The sequence below is a fragment of the Lissotriton vulgaris genome, chromosome 7, assembly GCF_964263255.1.
Source record: "Lissotriton vulgaris chromosome 7, aLisVul1.2, whole genome shotgun sequence".
NCBI classification, from domain to species: Eukaryota; Metazoa; Chordata; class Amphibia; order Caudata; family Salamandridae; genus Lissotriton; species Lissotriton vulgaris.
Genome location: NC_141695.1, coordinates 1,161,212,133 through 1,161,239,796, shown reverse-complemented (window position 1 = coordinate 1,161,239,796; position 27,664 = coordinate 1,161,212,133). Strand labels below are relative to the sequence as shown.

General features: G+C 44.9%; 1 protein-coding gene across 2 annotated transcripts in view; it reads right to left on the bottom strand.

Moving 5' to 3' along the window:
- Window positions 1-9,285: 9,285 nt before the first annotated feature.
- The window catches only part of UQCRQ (ubiquinol-cytochrome c reductase complex III subunit VII), a 44,538-nt gene continuing 26,159 nt past the window's right edge, over window positions 9,286-27,664 (bottom strand). Inside the window, exons 1-3 of one of the 2 annotated variants that reach the window (XM_086931628.1) lie at window positions 23,830-23,889; window positions 22,653-22,819; window positions 9,286-9,496 (exon numbers count right to left, since the gene is read on the bottom strand). In XM_086931628.1, coding sequence (XP_086787754.1) covers window positions 9,402-9,496; window positions 22,653-22,806 — 249 coding nt within the window. In that variant the 5' untranslated portion in view covers window positions 22,807-22,819; window positions 23,830-23,889 and the 3' untranslated portion in view covers window positions 9,286-9,401. Of the gene's footprint in view, window positions 9,497-22,652; window positions 22,820-23,829; window positions 23,890-27,664 lie in introns of those variants that run through there. The other variant, XM_086931627.1, reaches the window with a different exon arrangement.

Sequence of the window (27,664 nt, the reverse complement as noted above, 5' to 3'; positions counted from 1 at the left end):
GCCTGTGACGTGCAGTAGGACTTAGACGAAGGCCCCAACTTCTTTGTGTTTGGTGAGATACAAATTCGAATCCCAGTCCTGTGACCTAAGCCCAGACACCAAAAACAATACATTGAGCATGTCCATGACCAACATCTGTTTTCCAAAGTCTCAGCATACATTGAAGCCTGTAGTTTTGGATGGGGACATTATTCCAGAGCACACTGGAATTCGTTTTAGAAGTTGTGGGATAAGTGGCAATGGAGCTTTGGATTCCTGTCGGAAGGAACTGATGCTAGCGTGCAGGTGTGGCGATTATATGCAGCTTCACTCGTCACTTATAGGGCGGCATGGAGCAATATAGCGCCAGCTAGCGGACCGCAGGAGCGCGGCTGAAGATAAGTCTTTAGATCCAGTCTGGCACCTTGGGGGTTTTCTAGGGTGAGTAATCTACAGTTAGAAGTATTCTATTAGAAAAAAACACATATGTATATATAGCTTCTACTCTGCAATGGATTTGCAACATGCTGTGAGCTTTCAGTTGGAACCAGAGGAGCATGTTAGATTTATAATTTCCCCTGTACAAAGAAAGAACTACAGGAAACAGATACGATTTGGTAGCAGCTGTTGGGGTAGAAGCCTAAACAATGAACAAAAGCACACAGCAGCTGACCAAGGTTTCGCACATCCACTTCGTCTGTTTCAGAATTATTTGGTGGTGCGACTACTCTCACCATCCGCTGCCAAGGATGTATATCAGACCAATAGTATTTAAGAGCAGAGAGGCGCACACAATGAAGTCAGTAGTATAAGAAAGTCCAAAAAAGCATGTAGATCTTCAGTTCTTATTTCTAAAAGTATTCTTTATTTTCACGTACAACGGCACAGCCAACGCGTTTCATTCCCATTCGTGCCTTGGGAATTTCATCAGGGCATGTACTAGACAATCTAGTCCGTACGGTATTTCTCGAGGTCGTTCCTCTTCGAAGACAGTTTAAAGGACAGTCACGGTAGGTCACAGTGTGTACCTGAAGAATGCTTTGTGCTTGATTCCAAGTGGAATGATGATTTGAGTCCCCCGGATTATCTGGTCACTGTCACTATGGCAAGTCAAGAAGGATAAGGATTCCGGACCCCTCGGGGGAACTCCGGAGGGGGGGTCTGAACGCTCGGTAAGATATCCGGCTTCAGTGGGGTTGTAAATAGCGTAGTAACGCGACGGTGCCTTTGATATGGTCTCCGTTCTCCGCCGCTCCTCCTCGTGGAATGCTGGAAGCGAGGAGGAGCGGCGGAGAACGGAGACCATATCAAAGGCACCGTCGCGTTACTACGCTATTTACAACCCCGAGGGGTCCGGAATCCTTATCCTTCTTGGCTTGCCATAGTGACAGTGACCAGATAATCCGGGGGACTCAAATCATCATTCCACTTGGAATCAAGCACAAAGCATTCTTCAGGTACACACTGTGACCTACCGTGACTGTCCTTTAAACTGTCTTCGAAGAGGAACGACCTCGAGAAATACCGTACGGACTAGATTGTCTAGTACATGCCCTGATGAAATTCCCAAGGCACGAATGGGAATGAAACGCGTTGGCTGTGCCGTTGTACGTGAAAATAAAGAATACTTTTAGAAATAAGAACTGAAGATCTACATGCTTTTTTGGACTTTCTTATACTACTGACTTCATTGTGTGCGCCTCTCTGCTCTTACATACTGTTGGGGTAGAAGCGTCCGCATCAATGACGGCACTTCCTGATTTTAAGATAATGGACTGACATTACTGAGATTTCCCACACGCCTTAAACAATTGAAGCTTCTATCGCAATAAAAGATTTGAAGCAAAGATTTTGTACATCACTTCTTGTGGAACATCTCCACACTACAATTAAGAGCCCAAAACCAAGTCCAAGTCTTGATAGAGAATCACAGATTTGTTAGGGATTCGAAACGAGTTGGCTTTGAGCATGGGGGACTGTTGATGGGGTGTGTCACGAGGAATGTAAAATAATATTTCCCTGATCATGTTTTGACAACAACCACCAGTAGGTTAGGTATCCTCATCCTCTCCCACGCAGGACAGGAAATGTGTCTCAAAAATGAGTAACTGTCCGCCTTGTGTTATTATGAATGTAGGACTGGTTGAATTTTAGGCTGGCACACATGAGTTACTGATGTTTGTCTTGTGATTATTGGTTTGTTAATATTCGTTTAAAAAAAAGACCCAAAATATTTGTTCTCACAAAAAACTTTCTGAACTATGTAAATGTTGCCTATATTTTTCCTTTCAAAGTTTTTGTATTGTGCGATTTCTTATGTGGGGATTCTTTTAGAAGACATGTTAAAATTTATTTATGAATGTCTGTTGAAATATCAAAAATAAGCGGAATAAAGCTTAAAAACTTTGGAATTAATGGTCTAAGGTTTAGCACAACTCTAATCTCAAGTCAAGAGATACTTTATTTCGGCCTCACAAGACCATAAAAGCACAAAAAAAAAACATTACAAAATTCAATACGATTTATCAACATAGAATATTTTTTTTGTACACATGAAAATATAAGAATAATAAAAAGTGAAGAAAAAAAAAATTAAGTGTCTTGACAGGCACTGAGCATCTCAAACATATAATACCAAGTCATATAATAAAATACTGAGTCCCGAGTCATAGTAAATACATAGAGTGGGTTATTTGGACTTTATCTTTCTTTAAAACTACCCGGCGTGCGCACCACATTGAGAACAGGTAACGAGAAACTGAATATACAATTGGCATGCCGGTATCATATCTCAGGATCCTATAAGCCTGTGAGCAGTGGGAGGTTCCAAGGTTCCTACAAAGCTGTCTCAGCCAACGATTCCTTATTGCCTTGTAGGTGGGTCAGAAAAACATCACATGCAAATCAGTCTCCGTACAGTTTTCACATGACGGACAATCTTTCGTTGAACTACCTCCCACTTATAAGTAACAGCACATAAAGGAAGTACACCATGCCTAAACTGCAAGTAGTTTTTTAGCAAGAGAAAGCTTTATGTCATCTATACTAGATTCTAAGGTATATTGCAGTTTAACTTCTAAAAAGGATGATGTAAATGTGCCAGTCCTGGGGTCCCTCAATAATAAATTGAGATGGTGATCCTTAAATTTTTTTATCAAGGCCTTTCTTGGTGTTGACAAAGACCTTTCTTCCGGACTATCCCATAGATCTCCCATTCCAATGGATAAGAAGGAATTCTTTATATAGGCGAGCCAAGGTATTTTGCTTGCTCCACTGAGGTTTGCCACCTCCCACAATCCCTCCTTATACATGGATAACTCTGGGGTGCTCCATATACGGCGCCAGTAAAGCAGGGGTCTAAGCGCTACCTCTAGTGCCATTGGGCTGACACCCAGATCCATTCGGAGCGGAGTTAGTGGGGTACCATTGGGCAGTCCCAACAGTTGTCTAAGAAATTAGTTTTCAATCCTAGCAAGTTGTTCAGATGTCCTGTGGCCCCATAATTCCGCTCCATACAGGGCAGCACCTCTAGCTTGCGCCTTATATATTTCCAACAAAGGCCCCAGTGTCTTAAGTACACACTTCCTCTGCTGTTTCCCTAGGCTCCCCGAAATTTGCGCCAGCTTAAGACAAGCCTTCCTCGTTTGATCACCCTACTCTATTTTCTGATTAAGGGATAATCCCAAATATTCACATAGAGGGACTTTCTCTAAAAATTCCCCAGCTAATTGTGGATTGGGTTGTTTTGAGTGCCCTGCGTTAAACACCATATATTTTGTTTTCTAGGAGTTGATTTCCAAACCCTTGTTCTCGTAAAATAAATGAAAAATATCCAAGACCCTTTGAATACCCATCAGTGATCTTGACAGCAGGAGAGTATCATCTGCAAGCATCAAGGCAGGTACCTTGCGGCCCGCTAACTTTGAAGCATCTATGTCCCCTTCCGTTGTCAAGGCTCCCACTAGGCCATTAATAAAAATAGAAAAGAGGGCTGGAGCCAAAACTCAGCCCTGTCTTACACCTCTCTCTATGGGTATGCGGTCAGTGAGGGCTCCATTTTTTCCATATCCAGTTTGAGCGTAGTTATTCACATGTAATTTTTTCAAGATACCACAAATACGGGGGCGCCTACAATTCAAATAAAATAGCCCATAGTTTTTCTCTAGGGACTAAGTCGAGAGCCGATTTTAAGTCCACAAGGATCATGTAGAGGCTGCCACCCTACAAAATCACTGTTTTCCAGTGCAATAATTGTAACCTGAAAACTTGATCTATTGTGGACATTTCTGTTCGGAAACCGGCCTGGTAAGTGCTAAGAATAGAAGACTCCTCCGTCCAGTTCTGTAATCGATCCAGAAACACTCAAGCAAAGATTTTTTTGTGTGCAACATCTAAAAGGCTAATGGGCCGATAATTCGCAGGATGGAGGGTTGAACCCTTCTTAAAGATATGGATAATTTTTGCCCCTAGCCATGTTATTGGGATCTCCATTCCCTGTAAAAAAGCATTAAATACGCTCCAGAAGTACAGAGCCCAAACCCTGGGTTCTGTGCGATAAAGATCTCCAGGGATCTTATCTAGGCCTGGAGCCTTTGCAGGTATTACTCGAGCAATTGCAGCCGTTACTTCTTTTAGCGAAATTGCAGGCATTTCCGGGCAGGCTGTGGGCAATAGATTTCAGCTTGCTCAAAAGGACCCTCTACCCTGGAGTAAAGCGACTGAAAGCGGGCCCTCCAGACCTCTGCACCCAAATTAGGTTTGAATGCTTATTTATCCTCTTTTGAGTCTAATCTAAAAAATCCCCCCAGACATTTTGTTAGCCAATTTCAATATTGCGGTGATCCAGTCTGGGGAGTTACAGACCCAAGCCTTGCTTGATCACACTAGCTTCCATCTAGGAATACACAGTATGTGTTACACATCTGCTAAACACTACCTGAAGTATCAGACTCTTTTCTAACAATGTACACTGAAGCACCTGACATCAACGGTGGCTTCTTCACTACTTGTGGTATCAGGGTGGCTCATTATCAGTTAACCCCTAGGGAAATTGGCTATGATCCGGACTGTGGGTAACTGCATGTGTCAAACGGACATTTTGCACTTGTTAACAAGATACAAGCCCAACCTTCGATCCAAACTTTAGTGTCTTGCTTTCAGGTAGTGAATAACTGGCAGCCACATCCATTTGGAGCGGGGGTGTTTTGCTTACGTGAGGAGCTGCAGTATGGCCTGCGCGACCGACTCCACTGGAAATCTTGATGAGCGCAGATGACTATTTAAATCTTATCATCTGTTCCCATGGTAGCCCAGTCAGTTTCTCCTCTGCTGCTCTTTAGAGGCACACTCACCAAACCCACTTGCTGGCAACCGTGGAAAGGTTTTGCAATATGCCGCTTTTCAAGCACCAAATAACATTATTAATGAATTAATAATTCCAAGTTTATTGCTGGAACAATACAGGGTTTAAATCTCTTCTACTCTTCTGTTTTACTCGGCCATGGGCGAGGAGAACGGTCAAAATGTGCAATCTAAACAAATTAGCGGTTCCTTTAATAACAACATTATGCAGGATTTATGCAGAGCACATGTTAGAAAAAGGTCTTATACATTACAATACAGAGTAGGACACTGTGCTAGCAGAGTGGACTCAGCAGACCAGGAAGGGGAGATTCTGGAGAGTGGCAGCCATTTCGACAGTTTGGGATCCATGTAGGCAAAACCATCTGACCAGCACCCAGGAGAACAAGGAAAGGCACGGACAGCGGGAGGGAGGGAGGGCAGGAAAGACACGGACAGCGGGAGGGGGCGGGAAAGGCACGGACAGCGGGGGGCGGGAAAGGCACGGACAGCGGGAGGGGGGGGCGGGAAAGGCACTTCTGTTTTAAAGGATTGGTAAGAATCCATCAAGCACAGCTGCACAATCAAACCTGACATTTCGAACAGTAAGTTACTTGTGTAGAACCCCTAGCCATTGATCGGAAATGGACAGTCAGCAATGTTTGAATATGTGCCGATAGTCCTAAAAACGTTTTTAAAAGAGGGTCAATGAGACTTCCTGTAACTTCCTGCTCTGATGCAAGCAGACCTGCAATACTAACTCATGCACAAACGACACAAAAGTAGGCAAAGTATAAACCTGTAAAATGAGACCGTGTAAAGGCACGGACAGCGGGAGGGAGGGCAGGAAAGACACAGACAGCGGGAGGGAGGGCAGGAAAGACACAGACAGCGGGAGGGAGGGAGGGCAGGAAAGACACAGACAGCGGGAGGGAGGGAGGGCGGGAAAGGCACAGACAGTGGGAGGGGGCGGGAAAGGCACAGACAGCGGGAGGGGGGGCGGGAAAGGCACTTCTGTTTTAAAGGATTGGTAAGAATCCATCAAGCATAGCTGCACAAGCAAACCTGACATATCGAACAGTAAGTTACTTGTGTAGAACCCCTAGCCATTGATCAAAAATTGCTGACTGTCCATTTCCGAATATGTGCCGATAGTCCTAAAACGTTTTTAAAAGAGGGTCAATGAGATTTCCTGTAACTTCTTGCTCTGATGCAAGCAGACGTGCAATACTAACTCATGCACAAACGACACAAAAGTAGGCAAAGTATAAACCTGTAAAATGAGACAGTGGAAAGGCACGGACAGCGGGAGGGGGGCGGGAAAGGCACGGACAGCAGGAGAGGGGGCCGGAAAGGCATGGACAGCGGGGGGGGGGGGGAAGGCACGGACAGCAGGAGGGGGGGGGCGGGAAAGGCACAGACAGCGGGAGGGGGGGCGGGAAAGGCACAGACAGCGGGAGGGGGGGCGGGAAAGGCACGGACAGCGGGAGGGGGGGCGGGAAAGGCACGGACAGCGGGAGGGGGGCGGGAAAGGCACGGACAGCGGGAGGGGGGCGGGAAAGGCACGGACAGCGGGAGGGGGGGCGGGAAAGGCACGGACAGCGGGAGGGGGGGCGGGAAAGGCACGGACAGCGGGAGGGGGGGCGGGAAAGGCACGGACAGCGGGAGGGGGGGTGGGAACGGCAAACGGCAAGAAAAAGCACTCACCTGGACTTCTTCCGGCGGCGGTCGGCCTGCAATGACCAAAACAAACCTTCCCCCCCCCCCCCCCCCCCAAAAAATAGGAACCGCCACGATGACGATCAGAAAAGGGTGGAGAGGGAAGAAATCGCGGGAACGCCCACAAATCTGGTCCGGCCATGACGGACAGATCTCTGTTCCAATCGCTAGCCTCCATTTATGGAGCTAGCCAATGGAATAGAGGGCGGATTCCCAAACCACATAGTTATTCTCATTAGGTTCTCGCCTGCGCGAAAAGCTTTCACTTAGGCGAAACATAACTACTCTATTTGCAGGAAACCAAGTTCTGTCCATATGCTGAAAAGAAAGATCTAACCTAGTTTCCTCTTCATGAATTTCTTCTACTTCCTTGCTGAATGGGCCAGACAGAAGTTTAATCTCTCCAAGAACTTGCAACGAGGATAAAGTAATATTGTTCTGCATCATCTGTACATGACGAGGAAAAAGGGATTTACCTTCCCTCCCTACTATTTGTTGAGGTAAAACGCCACCATGGTGGCCGCTGCCAATATCTGGACAACCTTGCCATGAGCCAGAGTTAAAGGCTTTCAAGCTTAAGCCCACTGTCGGGTACACTAGGACACTTATGTAAGGTGCCACGCGTTTGCCTCAGTTTTTTCATTGCGAGATCCTGCATGTGTGCTCTGTGACCTAGGAGGAAGGAATCCATGTATAAGATCCGTGTACATGTGTTCTGTTCTTTTTTTACCACAGTAGGCTGTTCTTTACCTTATGTATTAAATTAAAAGCGCCAGATCCTCTAAGTCCCACAAACCTTGTAACCACTAGTTGTTGAGCCTTTTTCTACAATCATGGCATATCTTGACACTAAGGGTGATACAAGATAAATTGCGTATTGTTCCCAATTGTTTAAACCCTATTCTCAATTTTAGGACCATGCACGCCGAGAATGTAAACCCATTCTGAAATGCCAGAATTCCATCATGAAACGTGACCCCACTTTTAGCTTTGTTATCAAACTTTAGAATGTTTCTTTTTTCAGTGGGTCCTGGACAGGAATCCTGCAAGTTGACCAATCGTACACAGGACCAGAAGATAGATGGTGTGGTTTGTGCTGCTTGGACATTACTGGAAAGTTCACCTTCACCACACAATCATTTAGGAATGGGTCGACACTTGGTTAATACTCTCTTGCAATTGACTCTAAACAAATACACAAGGTCTGCTAACTGTCTAAGTACCTCAAAGAAGAGAAACAAAGAGGTCCTCTTATGGCGATCGATACCAGAAAATAACCCCCGTTCCGAAAGAAGTGGGTAACATCCAGCAAAGCGGACGTTTTTAATGTCATTGTACAAATTTTGTACCTTGAGCTCTATCATGAGGTAATGCACCAAAGTTTGTGGGTTAAGAAAGTATACAGTACTTTGCAGGCAGTTTAGAGATCACCAGAGAAATACATGAGAAGATGATTCACAATGTCACTGTCCGCGCTGAGACATTCAAACCTGGTTCCTTTGGCAGGGCCGGAACAGTTGTCATGGGTTTCATTCGCTCGTAGTCTGTAGTCTTTAATAATTAATATACATACCTTTGAGCTTGCACCAACAAGCAGATGGCAAATTTCGATTTTCCAGAGGACGGACTGGTACATAACCATAAAGTGATGCACAATAAATAGCCATTTTCTAAAGAACCAAATTAAACAGACCAGAGTATGTCTGTAATATTGACAACGTGTCCAAGTTAAGTGCTCCTTGGGACAGTCACTGGGTAATAGCCTGATTTGGTGGCTTTGTTAGACCAGGTCACTGTGAACGATTGGCACCATTTCCAGTCAAGCACTCTGGCGATAACCAACTGTAAGACTTCTTAGAGCGGATGCTTAAAAGGAAGTTCACTGCTTCTCTTGAAATGAAGCACAAGTCATGCACCAAAAGTACATAAATGTGTCCCCACCCTCTCACCAGAGGCTAAAATATGCCAAATGACAATTTCTCATGGAGTAGATAGAGGGTAGTTCGATTTCTCCAGAATCCTGCATCTCTATCTTGACACACTCTTCAGAAAAACTGATCATATCCACACACCAGTCAACATTATGCAACACGTTCCACTATAATATGTCCAATGCCTACTGGGTGTCTTTGCTGTACAGTTAGAGCTAAACATTTCATTAAGTGCCAGTATTTATGAAGAACATTAGTCAATACATTACTGGTATTTACTATATATAGCCAGCTAAAAGAAATTCACAGGAATCTGTAAGATGTGACTGCTCGCTTTATTGAATATACCTCTTCAAAAAGAAAATAAATACATGGAAAAGTCAACTGTAAGATGCTGGACTTCTTCTGATCAGCTGCATTTAGTAGTCTTTCTTACTCGTCTTTTTCATACAGGGACAGGTCCTTCCTCTTACTTTTTGCAAATTCCTGTTGTCCCCAGGAGTACACGAGGTACATCAGGATAAAAGCTGAGAAAAAGGTACAAGACATAAGTTAATTGACTAGCAACACGAGGCCAGGTCAAAATCACCGGTTGAAAGCATAATTTGTGTCGGTTTAAAAAAAAAACAAGCATTGAAAATGCAATAGGCCTCGCCTTTGATTAGGTTTAAGCCATTTGCTTTGCTAATGCTATTGTATAGCAAAGCAAATGGTTTTAAGTTAATGAAAGGTGAGACGTATTGCATTTGTAATGCTTCTTCTAAGAAGAGGTCAACTTTCAATTAACCAAACACCGCTCCCTCTCAAACATACCAGCAGTATTCCCCACTGTTAACAGTGTGGAAACCGCCCCCACCCCACCCTAATTATATGCAATACTAACAAGCACCAGCAACTGGTCACAACAATGAAGACACGAAAAAAGGTCAACAAGGCTAATAATCAGACTGTAGGCACAAATCAATTTCTACAAATGCATGCATGGAACTACACCCTGCAAAGAAGTTTATATAAAAAATTAGTCTTAAATGTTATGCAGCCAACAAAAGTTGCATCAATGATCAATCCAGTCTTGAAATATTTTAAGTGGATATTTTGTCTGAGGTCTCGTTCAGTATCACTCAAACTTTTGTTCGCACAGGTAAAATATATATTATTTGTGGTACTGGGCTGACGATGCTGAGTACATCAATTTATAACGTTTGCTGCAGGGATATTTATTGCTTATTTCTCTAAATATTTTTGACCGAGGAGCTTTGATGGCTTTCAAAGTGCACGAATAAGAAGCCGAAAATGAGCGACTCTATGGTAGTCATATCACCTCTCAATATTGTACAGTAATGCAAATACACCCAATTTCGCAACCGGTTAGACCCAGGTTGGGAACAGAAGGTGGGATTTGTTGAAGGGCTATAAGAGCCCACTCTGAAGAGGGACTTTTTGCACTTGGGTTTAGTGTAAAGGCATGGGGGCGGGGTTCGGGGTCGGTTTACATACATCTCGTCGAAGCTCGGATTCCCATACTCAGCAGCAAACAAAAGGCAACCAGGAAGCATTTGAGGGCAGCCCCTGCATGGCTTTGTAGTCAATCAATCAGGTGGAACTTCTCTGCAAATCACGGGCGCACTTCCGGAGCACAAGTGCACTTTTGGCAGCGGGAGAGGTCGCCAGGCACCGCTCTCAGACACAGCCAGAGCCCCCGACAGAGAAGGGGCGCCGGTCAGGCAGGGGTAGTTAGTCACTCACTAGGAGGGAAGAGGTGTTTGGGGGAAGTTACAAAGGATATTTATAAAGTGTGTACCAGGCCTGGCTGCTCAGCTCCGACTTAAGAGATGGTCTAGAGAGCTTAAACTGGGGCACACGGATTGTCCAACACAATATAGGGATCAAAAATGGCTGGGCTTCTAAGCGGATACAACAGGAACAGGATGCCATTCTGCAGAAGTAACTGCTCGTTATACGGTCAAATGCATGGCATAAAGTATGGCCAACAACTGTGCCACTAAATGATATGAGAGATTGTAAACAGTTCGTTTTCGATTAAATGCAGTTTGATATCTACTGCAAAACTCGCCATGAGCATATGACTCGTGGACGAAATCGGTGGAATGAGGGGCACAATAATATGTACATTGTTTCAAATTATCCTTTGAAAACAGGCTGTTTTTAGAGTAAGCATGTTTTCTCTTTTGTATGCTCATTTCTGAGAAGTGCTGGTACCCTCCAATTAAAAATATTATGTTTCTCCTGAGAAGTGCCGGTACTCTCCATTGCAAAATAGCGGGCCCCACGCTCTCTACCATCGCGTGACGAGGATGGCGCCCCCGCTCAGCCTGCGCCCCTCACTTGTTCCGCATTGTCCTGAACCACCGAGAGACTTCCACAGACATGCTCCTTCACACCTTAGAAAGACGCCCAAGCTGCAACCCCTTAGCTCGCACATCAACCACGGGAGGGAAGGCGCTGGCTGCTGCGTCGAGAGCAGGCCCCTGTGCCCTTCTTGAGGTGGGTTGGGGCTTGGAAAGTGTATTAATATCTGGGACCGGTCTGGATCTGTGTCTACATGACTGAGGCCCCCCCCCAAAAAAAGAACACCTGACACCTTGCAAAATAGCAGGCCCCACGCTCTCTTCCATCGCTTGACGAGGATGGCGCCCCCACCCAGCCCCGTGCCCCTCACTCGTGCCGACATGGTCCTGAACCACCTAGAGACTTCCTCAGACGTGCTCCTTCACACCTTATAATAAAACAAGCGCGGTACCTATAAAGTCAGCCGCGTGTTTACTAAGCACAATAGGAAAGTAAACACGCGTCTGACTTTGCCAAAGCAGAGAGAGTAAAGAATAAGCCCTTCCTCTGAGACTCCCCTAACTGGCCTTCAATCCGTGCTCGCCACAATTCCATCTCCCCTATCACCCCAAAAGCCAAAGCCCGCCTAGCCTCACGCTCTTCTCACACTGAAATTGCTTTAGAGGCACCTAATGTCTTCCTTATGTTGTTTCCTCTCCCCTCCTATGAGACGCCCATGGAACACTCTATTCTAATCCTGTTTTTTCTTCGCTAGCCGCTCTGCTTACCTCTGTTCTGCTCCTTCGTTCTCAGCACTTCCGGTTCCGTGCTAAGTGCACTTCTGATAGGATAGCGACTGATTCCCATTAGAGGAATGATCATTGGCAACTGCCTACGAGGCACGTCACGTCCTATATCTGCGTGTCTTCGCTATATCAGCCACATCGTTGCCTATGCAAGATCTAGTAAGCGGCTTTCCTCGTTGATTGAGTGATGCCCGATCTTGGCAGTTGGAGTAACAGCACCTTGGAGGCAGAGGGGTGTGGGTAGTGGAGAGCCCAGAAGAAAGCAGGGATTCCAGGACTGCTGCGGTTCCCGGGAGAGAGCAGGCAAGCATAACGGTGCAAGCGATTGAGGTCCTCCAACTCCCAGAACATCCTGTGACGCGATGTAAAAGCCCTGTTTGGGGGGTGGGGGCACGTGTGTGGGTGTAGCTGTGTGTGTGTGCAGGTGTGCGTGTGTGTAGCTGTGCGTGTGATTTCGAAAGCCTGACTTGCTCTGAATGTGGGACAGGGATGTGCACGGCGCCGGCCTGGACGTGCGCATACAGGCAATAAATTCGCAGAGGGAAAGCGCGTGCCCATCCCCTGTCCTCCATGCCCGGCAAACCCACAACAATAGGTCTTTCGCTGGAGCAGCACTTCGCGCTGCTAACACCAGCGAGACCTAAAAACGGATTGTCTCACGTGAGCAAAATCACAAACGCCTGATGGTCCAGAAACTAAAATGCGAGCTTCTATCTTAATAGTTTTGAACACATCAGCCTTATTACAAGATTAGTATATGGGTAATTATCATAAGAATATATTAATGACCTGTATTTTAGGTTAATTCTTTATAAATCTTGCAGAAAATGCTACTGAATAACCCTTCTGCCTTGCAGTATGTACTTAAAGACAGCTTGGGCGTGGATGATTGGCCAGAGGGCAAACAAAGGTAATAGAGGTCACAATCCACGAAAACACCTTTAAACGGAACAGTGCTACATTCGCTATAAGTGTTCATGTCGTCATAATATTATTTCACGAATGGCAACTGAGCTGTTCTCTAGTGAGATATTGTCTTGGGTGTACTACAGGTTTTCGTTGAATGTCAACTGCTAATTAGCTTTTATGTACAATAGGAAAATACAAAACATCGTAGACATTATGGAGCGAATGCATCCTCCACCTCAATTAAGTAGTTATTACATGCTAAGGAAGTGGTGCTAATGTTATTTTATGAGTGCGGTGTTCTCCACCCCCATAGATGAGTACTCTGCTGTCCTAGCTTGAAAGATGAACCCGCATCACCTTTAGATTGTCCTTTGGAGTTTAAGGTGACACTGTTAACAACTCTGTACAGTCAATCAAATGAGACGTGTGGAATTTTATGAAACATCAATTGGCCCAGGGGGCTGGATGCTTCAGACATCTAGTTTATGGCTAAGCAGTGAGGTTGCAAATTATATCAGTATTGTCATATCACAGCTTTTATAAAACCGCTCTTATATTAAAGGTAGGCCTGGATTCTACCTAGGCTCGGGATTATGCCACTTCTTGGATTATATCAGACACTAAACATAAAACGGTTATATTTATGCTAACACTTTTGTATATTTACACTTTTTTTGGAGAGGTCATGTTTATGTATTGGTTATATTTGATGCATCTTTATAAGCATAGTAGGACAATTAATACATCAGCACATGCATAGGGCTCTAATTGCAGCCGAGATCTGGACACGTCAGTGCTCCAATTATGACCCGTCTTGTCAATCAAAATATTATGTGCCACATTCTTTTGAGGAGTAAGTTAGGGTACACCTCCACATGGTGGTTTTGCACTTGTAAAGTATGTATGCATGCAGTGATACTGAACTGAGGAAACTACTGGAGGTGGGTGTTGTAAGACAGGAACATCATTTGATTGTGTCCACATCCACAAACAAACGTTTATGGATATTCTTAAAAGTCACTCCTGACAAGGCGGATAAAAAACCTTTACCATAATGCAAAGAGAATTCTCATGAAGAGCAGAGGGAAAAAAAGAAGAAAAAAGATAGCCTTAGCAAATGCACTTGCACAGTACATATTTTGGATGAGCAGATATACACACGTAGGTTTGCTCAGGTAAAATTGGAACGCCTAAACATTTCTAGAATTACGCTTGGAAACTGACTTTGGCAGGTTTTACTCTTGATTTTTTAAATAATTCCTAACAATCATAAATGTGAGGTCGGACCTTCATGTGACTCCTCGCCATGAATGAAGATCATGGGACAACTTCCCAGCCTCGTTGCTTAGTAGAAATACATGAAGAGCAGCAGCTGTGCTTGGACATGGAAAGGGCTGAAGGTTCTACTGCATTGCACATCACCCACATCCTACTTCCTAAACCAAGCTTGCCCCGTGTCCCACTCCACCACTTGAGTCCCAGTACCGGCAGAGACTCACTACCCTCATTCTATGTGGAGTGTGCACCACCCCATAGCAGTAGCGAGAATCCTATGAAGCATCACAGGCACTTTTCCGTTTAGTACTTACTGTCAGAGCTTCCAAGTTAATGCCAGAATCTAGGCATGAATTGAGTGAGAAGTTCATTAATCGGAGGGCAACAGAAAAGCACTTAACCATCATGGTAACCAGATGCATAGTAAGATCGAAAGGAAGGGCCAGTGAGGTGAAGCAGAAACTTTACATTGAGGAAGAGGCGTCGGTGGGCCAAGTAATCTTGGAAAGAGAAAGTGGGAGCCAGACAGCTGCCAGAGCACACCACCATCCACGCAGAGGGAGGCCCTGTGATCTCACTAAGAATACAACATGAAACTAGTTACTCAGAAATAATCATAGAGTGAGACCAAATTCAAAGCTGGACACTCAACAGAATATAACGTCAACTGCCAAAGCCCAACAAAATCCACAAAAGCTACGGCCCAGGGATCTCATACAGCACACAATGGTGGTCTTCACAAGAGGGAGGAATCAAAGGATGAGAGTAAAGACAGCTGAAGATTGAACAGGGTCCGATGACTGCTCTCAGAACTTCCCATCAGCCATAAAAAGGGTGAAGCAGGATGCCACCGAGCAACAACATGAAACTAATCCTAGGGAGTAATTGCAGCACAAGAGCAAAATAGAGCTGGAAACTGAGTTTCATGGCCATCATGGACTAGTCATTCCCACTATCTGGCCATTTCCTAAGACCTGGCCTTTTTAGATAGCGCACTTTACATAGCTCTGTATTTAAACCCTCGTGTGATTAAGTGCCTGCCTATTATTGCAGTTCTATACCTCTACTTGTATTTTGTACATTTTTACTTACATTTACATTTTGTATATAAACACTTGTGGGATGAAGTGTCTGCCTTTATTGCAGTACTATACCTCTACTTGTATTTTGTACATTTTTTGTAACCTGCACACATCTCACTTTTCTTCACTGGTAATGTACTGAGCGCTACCTCAAATTTTTCTGGCGGCTCACTAGTATCAATATTGCTTCATGCAGCTTTTTGGTGGCACCGGTATTTTGTTTCAGTATATCATCAGTATTATTCTTTTATTTGTGTACTGTACATCTCTGTAAGCTGCACCTATTTCACTTTTATTCTGGAAATGCACCGATTGATACCACTTATATTTTTGTATATTTCTGTGCATTGTGTAAGCTGTACAGTCTGCTACCTCATATCTTTGTATATTTTTGTACATTGTGTAAGCTGCACCCATTTCACTGTTTATTTTTGGTTTGCACAGATTGCTACCTCTATATTTTGGTTATTTTTGTTACTCACTAGTGTCACTGGTGTACCATGTAACTTACTGTCTGCATTGTTCTTTGCACATGTGTATCACTATCGTCCACCCTCCCATACCCACCTTTACCGCCACACCCACCTATACCGCCATCCCAACATGGAGCCCATCGGCAAGCACACATAAAATCAACTACCCATCCACACTCACCAAAAAAGCCGCTAAACGCTTTAAACACAACTTCCTGAGGTCCCACCCTGAAACCCCCTTTGTCGACACCTACTTCTCACCGGTCAATGGATCCCTGAACATCGATATCTTCCACACCACTCGCAGAGCTCAATGGAGAAAAACGTTCCTCACCTTACTCACTGTCTCCACCACCAGGAAATCCGCTCATGGCTTAACTCTCTCCATCACACCATCCCAACTCTTCCTAGGCAGAACCACCATTACTATCTACAATAACGGGATTGTCCTAATTCAATCCACAGACAGGAACCTGGAACTACTAGACAACCTGTTCCCCACTTTCAAAGAGAACCTCTCCAACCATCAGACTTCCACTCACATCCCCTCCAGTAATATCACCCCTGACTTCACAGCCCCCACCCACAACCCTTCTAACCTAGCTCAGCACCAGAACAACACGCACCTCACCTCTTACCCCATCACACCAGTCACTCACCCACCTGCTGTAACCACCCCACACTCCTCAATCACAGACCCAAATCTCTCCCCCTCATACACCAGCCGCCCCCACACCTCCATCCCTGGGACCCCCACTCATACCACTCCCACTCCTCCCCCCCCTGACATCACAGACCCCACCCACAACCCCTCTAACCTAGTTCAGCACCAGAACGACACGTATAACGACAAATCCCACCCTTTATTCCCCCCCATTCTTAGCCCCCACTACCACCCTCTAACTAACCACACAGAGCACACCACATCTATTAACTTAACTACTCCTCCTCCCCATAACAGGACCATCACCAATCCCATTTCCCCTCCCACTCTTAGTCCCCACTACCCTACCTGCTCCCCCATCACCACTAACCTACACTCAACCTCCACCCGGCTCTCTCCGCCTGCCACTAACGCCCTCATCTACACCACCAACCTCCTCCCTACTTCATTCACACCCATCCCTCCAAAACCCACCATCCCTCCAAAACCCACCATCCTCTCTAACACCAACCCGTACACTGACACCACGGAACCCTGCTCGAACACCAACCCACCCCCCCTCCCCCGCACGCTCATTCTCAGGTTAGTCACGCACCCTTGATGCCCATCCCCAACACCAAGGCTTATCCCATGCTGGACAAGATCACGTCCACCCTCCTCCAGCTCAAAGAAGACATTCACACCATCAAGGAAGACGTGCACACCATCAAAGAACAACTCTGCACACTCCCCAGACACCCCTCACTCACCACCACCCCCTACCAAATTGCCCCCCACCCTTCCGGATGACTCCCACTCTGCACCCCCCACACTGGACCACGATCCCTATCCACAATCGCAACAACCGCCCCAGTCGCTCACGCAACCCTCTTTCTGACCTCGACACACTCACCCTCCTATGATCCTACGACCCAGCCCCCTAAACAAAAAAAACGCCACACACCTCTCCATTCCCACGATACATTCAAATCCTCGTAGACCCCCCACACTAAACAGAATCTCCGTCCCTAATAACCTTAGAAGAGTCCCCCTCTCACTAGTACCCTCTACTTCCCTTGACACACCCAGTCTCAAATGCACTCTCCTCAACTGCAGATCGGCCTCTAGACACTCCTCCGCAATCGCTGATCTCATCCTAACATTGGACCTTGACCTAATAATTTCAACTGAAACCTGGCTAACTGAATCTTCTACACCTATAATGGACATTCTGGTTCCCCCCAACTACCACATCATCAGACTTGACAGGTCTGGCAAGATAGGTGGTGGAATCGCATGCATATACAGGAACAACCTTTCTGTTCTGAAAGTCACCGCACCTTCCCTACCCTCCCCATCTTCCTGTGAATACATCTGCCTCGATATTAACAGTGAGGGCAAACCGATATGCTCTCTTCACGGCATTTACCACCCACCCAGGGACAACCTCACCTTCGCCCAACAAATCATGGATATGATCTTAACCAATTCCGGGCGACAGCTCACCCAAATATACCTTGGTGACTTCAACCTCCACTGGAACGATCACAATGATGCGGTGGTAAATAGTCTTAAAAATTTCCTGAATGCCCTTGACCTCAAACAACTTTGCAACAACCCGACCCACGAGAAAGGCTCTATCCTCGACCATATCATCTCCAAAGAGGACGCTATCCAACTTGAATCTATCCAACCCTGTGACTGGTCAGATCATCATATTGTCACTTTCTTCATCAATGAAAAGGTCAAATTCAACACGGTGCATTCCACCAAGCCTAAAGTCTGGAAAAGAGACCTGAAAAAACTCAACCCAAACTCCCTACCCCCTAGCAGCTGCGACCTCCTACCGGCGCCACGGACGTCCAATCCCTGACTGACCACTATCTCTTCGCCATGACTTCAATAATTAATGAGGCTGCTCCCTTGCAGCTAAAAAGAGCCTCTGCAAATATGTCCAATCCATGGTACGACGGGAGTCTGAATGAGGACAGACGAGCCATGCGAATGGCAGAGCGCACTTGGAGATCAGCTCCCTCTCCAGTGCACCTAAAACCCCTGAAGGAAAAGAGAAACGCCTACTTCAGGAAAATAAAGCGTTCAAAATCTGACTTCTTCAGCCTCCAGCTCGACCAAGCAAAAAACCACCCGAGAAAACTGTTTGAGCTAATCAGAACTCAATCTAAGGAACAACCCCAACCACTCAGCACTAGGCGCGAAGCACCCTCCTGTGAAGACTTCGCTGCTTTCTTTATCCAAAAAACTGAAAACATAAAGAGTGATCTCATTGACGCAAGCCTTTACTCCAAACCCCACTGCATAGCACCTAATGATCGAAAAAACAATGCCACATGGTAATCCTTTGACACATACTCTGAAGAGGAAATTAGCAAAATGATCAGCACCTTGAAACCTTCCAATCACCTCACGGACCCCCTCCCTGCTAACGCTGTCAAAGACTTCACCCCTTTGCTCCTTCCACTCTGGACAAAAATTATCAACAGCTCACTGCAACAAGGAACCATCCCTGACTCACTCAAAGTTGGACAAGTCACACCCTTACTAAAGAAACCTACAGCCGACCCATCTGATCTAAACAATTACCGTCCATTACCAATATTCCCACTCTCGTTAAACTCCTGGAAAAATGCGCACAACTACAATTGACTAAACACATTGATCAGTTTGATCTCCTCAACCCTCATCAATCAGGCTTCCGAGCAGGACACAGTACAGAAACTGCTATGACTCACATAATAGACGACGCCCTTCAAATCCTAGATCAAAATGATACCTGCCTCCTCATCCTTCTGGATCTCTCTTCAGCATTCGACACCGTCAAACATGAGAATTTACTCAGACTTTTAAACACAAGAATGGGTCTAATTGGGACCGTTCTCAAGTGATTCACTTCCTCCCTTCACAACAGGTCGCAGAAATTTAAGAGCAACAACCTGATGTCCTCGCCTATACCGGTATAGTTAGGCGTCCCCCAAGGATCCTCCTTATCCCCAACTTTGTTCAACCTAGTTATGGAACCTCTAACCACCTTGCTACAAGCATCCAATGTTCTCTTCCACATGTACGCCGATGACACCCAACTATATCTCAAATTACAATCCCCAAAGACGTTTTACTCCTGAACTCAACGATCAGAAGCACCCAATCCTGGCTTGCCGATAATCATCACAAACTCAATGCTCTGAAAACAGAGTTCCATCTGATCTCACCTCCAGAGAAGATCGCTACCACTCAACTTTGGCTTAAACACCTAACTGCACTCAATTTCCAACCCACCATCGTGGACTCAGCTAAATCTTTAGGCATAACACTCGACACCAATCTCAAAATGCAGCAACATATCAGCAAGGCAACTAAGGGAGCGAACTACCAAATCAACACCTTGAGGAGACTTAAACCCTTCCTCCCAGCCAAAGACTTCCAAACTGCAGTACAAGCACTAGTCATTCCTCGAATAGAATACGGCATCACCGCTCTCTGCGGTCTCCCTCTAACCACTACTGCACCCCTAAGAGCTTCTCTAAACGCTGCAGCGAGACTCATCACTGGGTCAAAAAAACAAACGCATATCTCCCCTGACTTGAAATTTCTGAACTGGCTGCCTTTTGAAGCCAGAATACATCTGAAAATCGCCTGCATGACACACAAGGCTGTACACCTGAGCTCACCCGGATACCTCACCCAGAAGCTGACAATCTCTGGTGGCTCTAGAAACACTAGAGGCACAAACAATCTTCTGCTAAAACCTCGAAGATTCCGGAAGGAAAAAACTTATAAACGCCCCTTCTCAGGAATGGCACCCAGGATCTGGAACTCACTCCCTCCTGAAACCAGGCTCATATCATCCATCACACTCTTTAAGAAAGAAGTAAAAGCTATCCTCATGGCTAAATACACTTGAGCTATTGACGTCACGGAAAGACGTTGGTTTTTAAGTAGCTGCACCGATATGTATTATCTGGTCGATCCCTGCGATTATTTGTATTACTTGTGTTGTTAATTTACCTGTCGGCTTTTGCTTTCACTTTTTTGTACCACTTACGTCTATAATGCAACTGTTCTACTGTGCTTCCTCCTATGCCTACCCCCCACTTATTACCTACAATTACGCCATATCTAATGGCTTGTTATGTATGCTCTGTAAAGCGCTCTGATATCTGCAAAGATCTGGTTCGCGCTATATAAAACTTTCAAATAAAGGGAAGGGAATATCACAATAAGAGGAAAGCAAAAAATGGAATACTAAGCAAGCAAATGAGACTGCCCATCCATAAAAGCAACCAGTAGGTTGGTGGCAAGCCCACTGTAAACTTATAATAGGTCTTTCGTAAACAGCCAGCTTGCACTGTCCGGTAGTCTGCACCTAAAGAACATACAGATTGGAGTGATGGGATTGTAGGCAGGAATACTTGTATCTAGACATTACTTTGATTTAGTAGTATGCCCAAAGATTTTAATTATTAAAAGAAGGCACATGTAAAATAGAGTTCAACCTATAGTTCAACATATAGTGTTCATAAATGGCATAGCACCCAAATAGGATGCTCACTCATGGGAATTTCTGACCTCTCTAACTCCTAGCGACCAAATGACAGATCACTGGTTACCATTAGGCGTAGGCCACTGGACGACTAGCAAACCAATGCACACTGTTCCAAAATAAGGACTGGTCTTTTGTAGGGTGCTGTAACTTAAAATCTACCAGTCATAATAGAGTATTTCCAGCAGCAGAGAATCCAATGCGAGTCATGGCTGCACTGGTGGCCACTAGACACTGCTCCAAAGAGAGAGAAAGGTGACTGAAAATGTAAATGCTAACATCTCCAAAATAATAAGGGCTAGGATTATTGTTTACATGATTCTGGGTGAACCTCTGTTAGTCACTGAGACTTGATGTCCCAGATGAACAATAATGGAAGTAGGTTTAGGCACCTCACAGAGGGACAAAGCACATTCCATTTTCAACTTGCGATGGAGCAGCTATACAAATAGTGTCTTTTTTGTTCATCTTCCTGGGCTGGAACAAACATTGTCGCTACTGAACACTCTCCACTTGGAGCTGTTCTACCACACAGGACCATCCAATCAGATCGACTCTGGCTCCCTTTCCTTGCATATAGTGAAATTCTTCTGAAAGAGACAGTCCAGCTCATCTTGTATGCAGGCTAGTATTTCTTCTTTCGGAGGGTCAAGCAAGAATTTGACTCTAAATGCTTTCACAGTGTTGGGCCTACTTTGGAGAGAGAGTGGGAACGAAGGTAGGTTCTGCTTTTTATCTTTTATGCTTCTGACCCAGTTTGGTACACAGCACCTCGTCAGTAGCAAGTTAAATGTGTAACAATGTACTGTTGTAGGATGATGAGCACCTATCTCCTTCTGGCCAGGCATAGCTAATTAGGGGAAGCTCGACTTTTCCAAAGTAAGGCGTCTCTAGAGACTGGGTCACTGTAGCTCAGGTGAACGAGGAATGGCTCTGACTCAGACTGGCGAGCCATTTCACAAGCAGATGCTGGTCACAGTCTAGAACAGTGGTGGGAATCGCTTTGGCTCGGAGAGCTTTGTTACAACAAACGGACCCCAGAAGTTTTAAACAAGTCAAACAACCATTGGGAATGGTCAACATGTCAAGGTATCAACACCACGGACTGCTTAACTGCAAATTTTCTATAGAATGAAAATAAATATCTATTCTGTCACTATCAAGTAGATCTTATGTTTTATTGTAGTCCTGTTACCCGTTAGTTGTATTACCCACAGGATCATTGAGCCACACTCGCTAAATATCAACAACAAAAAATTTCACTATTCCCATGAAGACAAGGATGGTAAATTATACTTTCACATACAAGAAACACTAGCCATTGATCAATAAAATAGGCTACTGTGAACCAACAAAGGCCTTCGGTGAGATTTGTTGTCCTATTATTGATACAAGTTTAGTGTAATATGACATGAAAATATAAAAACTACTTCATTGAAAAAAAATGTCATTCTTTAATGTATATCCTGTTTCTATATAGAATATCGGGTTGCACTATATTTCTCAGGGTGAATAATACGACATTTTGCCATCTGCTATAATTTTATATTAAGCCTGATCATCCCTTGCATTTTTCAGCTTCACGAGAGGCAAGTGTACCAATGTGTAAACAATAAAAACATAAAACCAAATTTAGGTTGTTACTTACGGGGGCCTACTTTGAAGACCTGGCTTCTGAATCTCCTCCAGGTGTTCGGAATGCCTTTGGAGAAATAGTGTGGAAAAGCCTTCTGCTCAAATGGAGACAAAGTGTAGGTGATGATATGTCGCATCTTCGCCAGATCACCAAAGTGGCGCCCCATTGTCGGTCTTAGGCTGTCAAATAAAGAAAAGGGATACATTTGTAGGCCTTTATGAATCTTTCTGGAATTTTAACTTTTGTCCTCTGCCTAAGAGCAGAATCAATCACGTCGCCAACTTTTAAAAATCAATTCGCAAGTTCTAGAAGATATATGGGGCTCTCCAAGATTCAAAATTAAAATTATTGATCATACACAAACTAGGCTAGCATATAGAGAAGAACAGAACAAAAACTGAAAACTCCTTTCGGAATTTGTTCCAGCTTACCAAAGAAACAGAATGGTGACTGAACACTTCTCTCATCATAGCCTGTCTGGTGAAACCGCAGAGCATATCCTATCTTGAGGAACCATTTCTCTACAAGTTAAGCTTCTTATTCAATCATAGTTAGTCTCTTTGTAAACACAGAGAAACTAAGGCTTAGCTTGCACAGATGGATTTAGCCCTATTTAACCAAAACTAAATGGCGTTTATACAAACATCCGAGTCACCTCTGACATGATCGTTCAATCTTGAAACAGAATGTAGTATTGGCAAAGCCAGTAGGATTTGCCCATGTAAGATCCATTTGCTTTGTCAATGATTTTAGCCACCCCCCCCCCCCCCAAATAAAACATTTAATGCACGATAGCATTTGATTTACTTTCAACCATGCTGTACAGCAGATGCCCTGCTGTACAACATGGCTAAAACATATTGGCAAAGCCAATAGATTTCACTTGGGCGAGGCCTATTGGCTTGCCAATGCTTGTTAACTGGAGCCTTGGTAATCTCACTTGTTGTTAAACCAATACCTATTCTTCGGACTCCCGCAAGAGGTTACCACGAGTTCGACGAATCCTGTATCACAATCACTAAAACTGATTAGAGCTTGGTGGCTGAAAGGTCAGTGCAGGCTGTTTGACAGCAGTGTGTGGTCACTGGGCTCGGGAACACACAGGTCATAAAACTGAAAGATAAGTAACTTTGTGAGCGTTTAGGGAACCGGGTTATGTAAAAATTATGTTAAACGCCCCTTGCAGTACCTTTTCCGATGTGGGGCTGGTGTACATGCTGTACGGGAAGCGGTGACTCGGCACCTTTCACCAACATGATCTGCAAAAAAACGTCAATCTCTGGTTTGAACGCTATGCCGAAAAATCCATTCTAAGCAAAAAAGCCAGTTGGTGCCAACAGGCAGAAGCGGGCTATTACCCAGGAATGCTGCCCTTTTCCATGCAATCTGTAGTAGAGAGCACAAACAAAACGAACTGCTACTAGTTTAGATTTACAGACAGTCAACTTTTACACATGTAAAGGTCAGCTTTTAAACCTTTTAAAATAACAGGTACTCCAAACGAATCGGAATAAGGCTAAAGTTCACCACCTCTTAAAGCACTCTAATGCTATAGAGGAACTTTAGCACGTACACACTTGCTTTCTGTCTCCAATCCACTTACAAACAAGCATTTGCAATGCAATAGGTCGCGCATTTCGAGAATTTGAGCTATTGCCATTGTAAATGACAATGTTTTTAATTTATGTGTTTAGAAAACCTGGAAGCGGTGCCTAAACACGCACTTTGTGTTTTTAGTCCTTGCTTGTGAACAGCAAGGCTGGCAGTAAAAGAGGCACAGTTCCTGCCAGCCTACCTTCTCATAAGCAACAACTATTAGTACAAAGTACAAATACAATTAGTCGCTTTGAAATGTGACATTATTATTATATTAATTCTAGATTAGGTTGTACTCTATGTGGCTCTGATGAAGGGAAATGTATAGGTCTAAAATAACGGAGATGTGGTAGGTGCAGTACAGCAAGCTGCACCTAGATGTCCCTAGTGAGCAAGGCACCAGCTCTGCTCGTCTAGGTGCAGTAGCACAAGCTGTGCCCAGAGGTCTCTAGTGAGCATCATAAACTTTGAAGTTATGGTAAATCAATCCTACCCATAATGCAGCGCATGCAAGACAGTACCACAAGTACATTTAAATATCTATGTCCATGTATACAATTAGTAGCTTTGAAATGTGACAAAATTATTATATTATTTATTCCAGATTAGGTTGTACTCTGAAGCTGATGAAGGGACATTTATAGAAGGTCTAATATAAACGTGAGATGTGCTAGTGAGTAAAGTAATAACTGCCAATCTAGTTTAGGACTAAGTGAGTGTCCTGGCTGAAGGTTTTTAAGAAAGTAGTGCCTTGAGGCTGTAATTAAAGCATAGGGTGTAACAACACATGTAACAGGGGGTGTCCTCATGGGAGGTTACAAGAAGAGACAAGGCGGTACTATGGAGGGACTAGAAAGCCTAATGACCAATGAAAAGTCACCATTTACAAAGGACAGGGACAGGAGCCATTTGAAAAGATGGGCGGGAAGTAAGTGGAGCTTTATCCACATATCCTGAATACAGCATGCCTCGAAGAGACAAAGCAAGCGCTGCATAGGCGAGACCTACAAACATACTTTCCTTAATATGCCGCATTCGGTCAACAAGTTAATAACATTGGTACAAGACTCAGTTTTACATTTAACCCCTTGGGCGCGGCCGCGTTTTTCGCGCTGTGCAGCCGTTTTTAACAGTGGGCGGGTTCATGACGGCCCCCAGCCGTCATCAGCACACGCCCACCGCGGTGCATGACGGATGGGGGCCATCATCAGCACCGAAGGGGTTAAAACATTCCATGGAAAAGCATAACAAGTGGAGAATAGCTGCCAAAGTTTTAGATTTCGATGTGACATTTTCATAATTTCAGTGTAATTATGAGTGACATCTGAACGACTGAGTGACACTATCTCATTAACAAAATCAGGCAGTACTAAGGGGAAACACAAATATCAGAAATTACACCCAATTGAGCAACGAGAAACTGTAAGAAGATCTTAAAACTGCTACAAAGCACCAGAAATGGATGGGCACTTAGGAAGTAAAGTGGTGGCAAGGGGCCTGCTGAGTGAGAAAGAACCATTCGAGCTCCCTGGTGGAAAGACTGAGCAGCATGGACAATGCATATGGCCTAGAGTTCCTGCTTCTAAGCACTACCATCAGACACGAAAGACCAGAGTCAAGGAGGGGGAAGAGCAGAGTTATAGGAATTATGACAGTGCTGCGATCAGTCTAAACGAGCAGAACCCCGAGCTCACTACAGAACAACCATGGCACGGAGAGGGAAGTAAAGAATGTGGGTATGGTGGGGAAACTTAGGTTCTTGTAACCCCGGATAACATGGTGGGGGGAAAATGAGAAAAAAAAGGGGGGGGCGGGGGGGGGGGGAATGAGAAAAAGGGGGCTGGCTGGCAAACTACAGAGTTTTTGTGGCCGTTTCCAGTTACAAGTGACAAGTTAGATCTGCGTTAGATCCTTCACAACTCTATTTCTCTACTTTATTAAAAAAGGCATTTTAGTTTGCAAAATACCAATATTTCGATTTCTAAACAGTACATCCCGCTACAGAAGAAAATACAAAACTTGATAGGTGGCTATGAGTGGGAGCCAATTTACCTTGTGGCGAAAGGGACACCGCAGTGTGAACTCCCATAGTCTATGATGAAAGATAGAGGCGGCAGACAGTGACAGGCAGCTGAGGCACACACTTGAAAAGTCACAGCTGCCCGCCGACAGCATCAGTGACAACGGCAGAACTACATTGACAAGCAGGTAGCTGATCGCGAGCTAAGAGCTTAATTTAAAAGCAAATTAGATTAACATTTAAACGCACTGACACTTGCAAGCCATGGCAATTTGGGCTTACGGGCCGGCTGTCAGCCTCCTTAAGAGTCCTGGCCCGTCACTCCCTCTGCAAACATGTGCCATCAGACTCACTCAGGTTCAGCAGCAGGAAACTGCACAGTGTGGGCTCCAGTGGCTGTTGGGGTCCGCGAGGTTGGGTCATAGATTTGAATTTACCACCAAGCAGCGCCGGCGCTACCATGATTTACTGCACTCAGCCTAGCTGGCCTCCCAAAAATGTAACTGCAGCTGGCAGCAGCAGGGTGAGACATCCCACAGTGCGCGCCCTTTAGGCGTGGCCATGTGGCATCAGTCACAATGAATGCTGCAGCGGAAATCTTATCCTTTGATCAACAAACTGATGCAGCTAAGTCAGTTAGCAGCGACTAGCTCAGCCAGCCCCCAAGCCTGCCAGGAGGAGCCTTCAGGAGACATGGCATGCTTCCACACCTTTAGTTTAGTCAGTTTTATCAGAGCTACTACGGCTTGACAACTGAGGCAGGCGCTAAGCGTAATATGCGTTTCTGTGCATTTCAGTGCTGTGATGCGGACCACCGCACTGAAATACGTTAGTCTAATGCCTGATGCGTGTTACTTGGCAGAGCAAGTGCAAGCAGCAACCGGCAAGCAACGACAATGAGGAAACGACAATGGCGGAAGAAAGGGGCAAACAAAAAAAAAAGTACCCGAATCAGAGGTGAGCAGCAGAAAGATCCTGACAAAGCATTAATTAGAACCTGGTAAATGCTGCATCCAAAGGCCAAACACCAGAAAAATAAAATGAATCCAACGCACACTGACCAATGAGAAGTAAGGAAATAAGTGACAATGAAGGCAACACATGGTAAGTAATACGCAGGTTCTAAAACCCTTTTTTTTTTAAATGATCTAGCACGCGACAGCATATGCACGGTCTGAGGCGAGACCTAAAAACATAGAATAGTTTTAAAAAAAGGAATAGCGCACTCACATTACATATACAACCTAAAGTATTCGCTTAGTGGGGACGCGATATCGAGCCGTGAGGGGCTTTCATTACTAACACTTGCCCTGTGGCTTTTGTTCTTTTTGGGCATCTTACCTGTGCTTTTCGCCCGCTGTGGGTGACGAACTTGCCGCTGAATGCCGGAGTAACAGCCCAGGGGCTG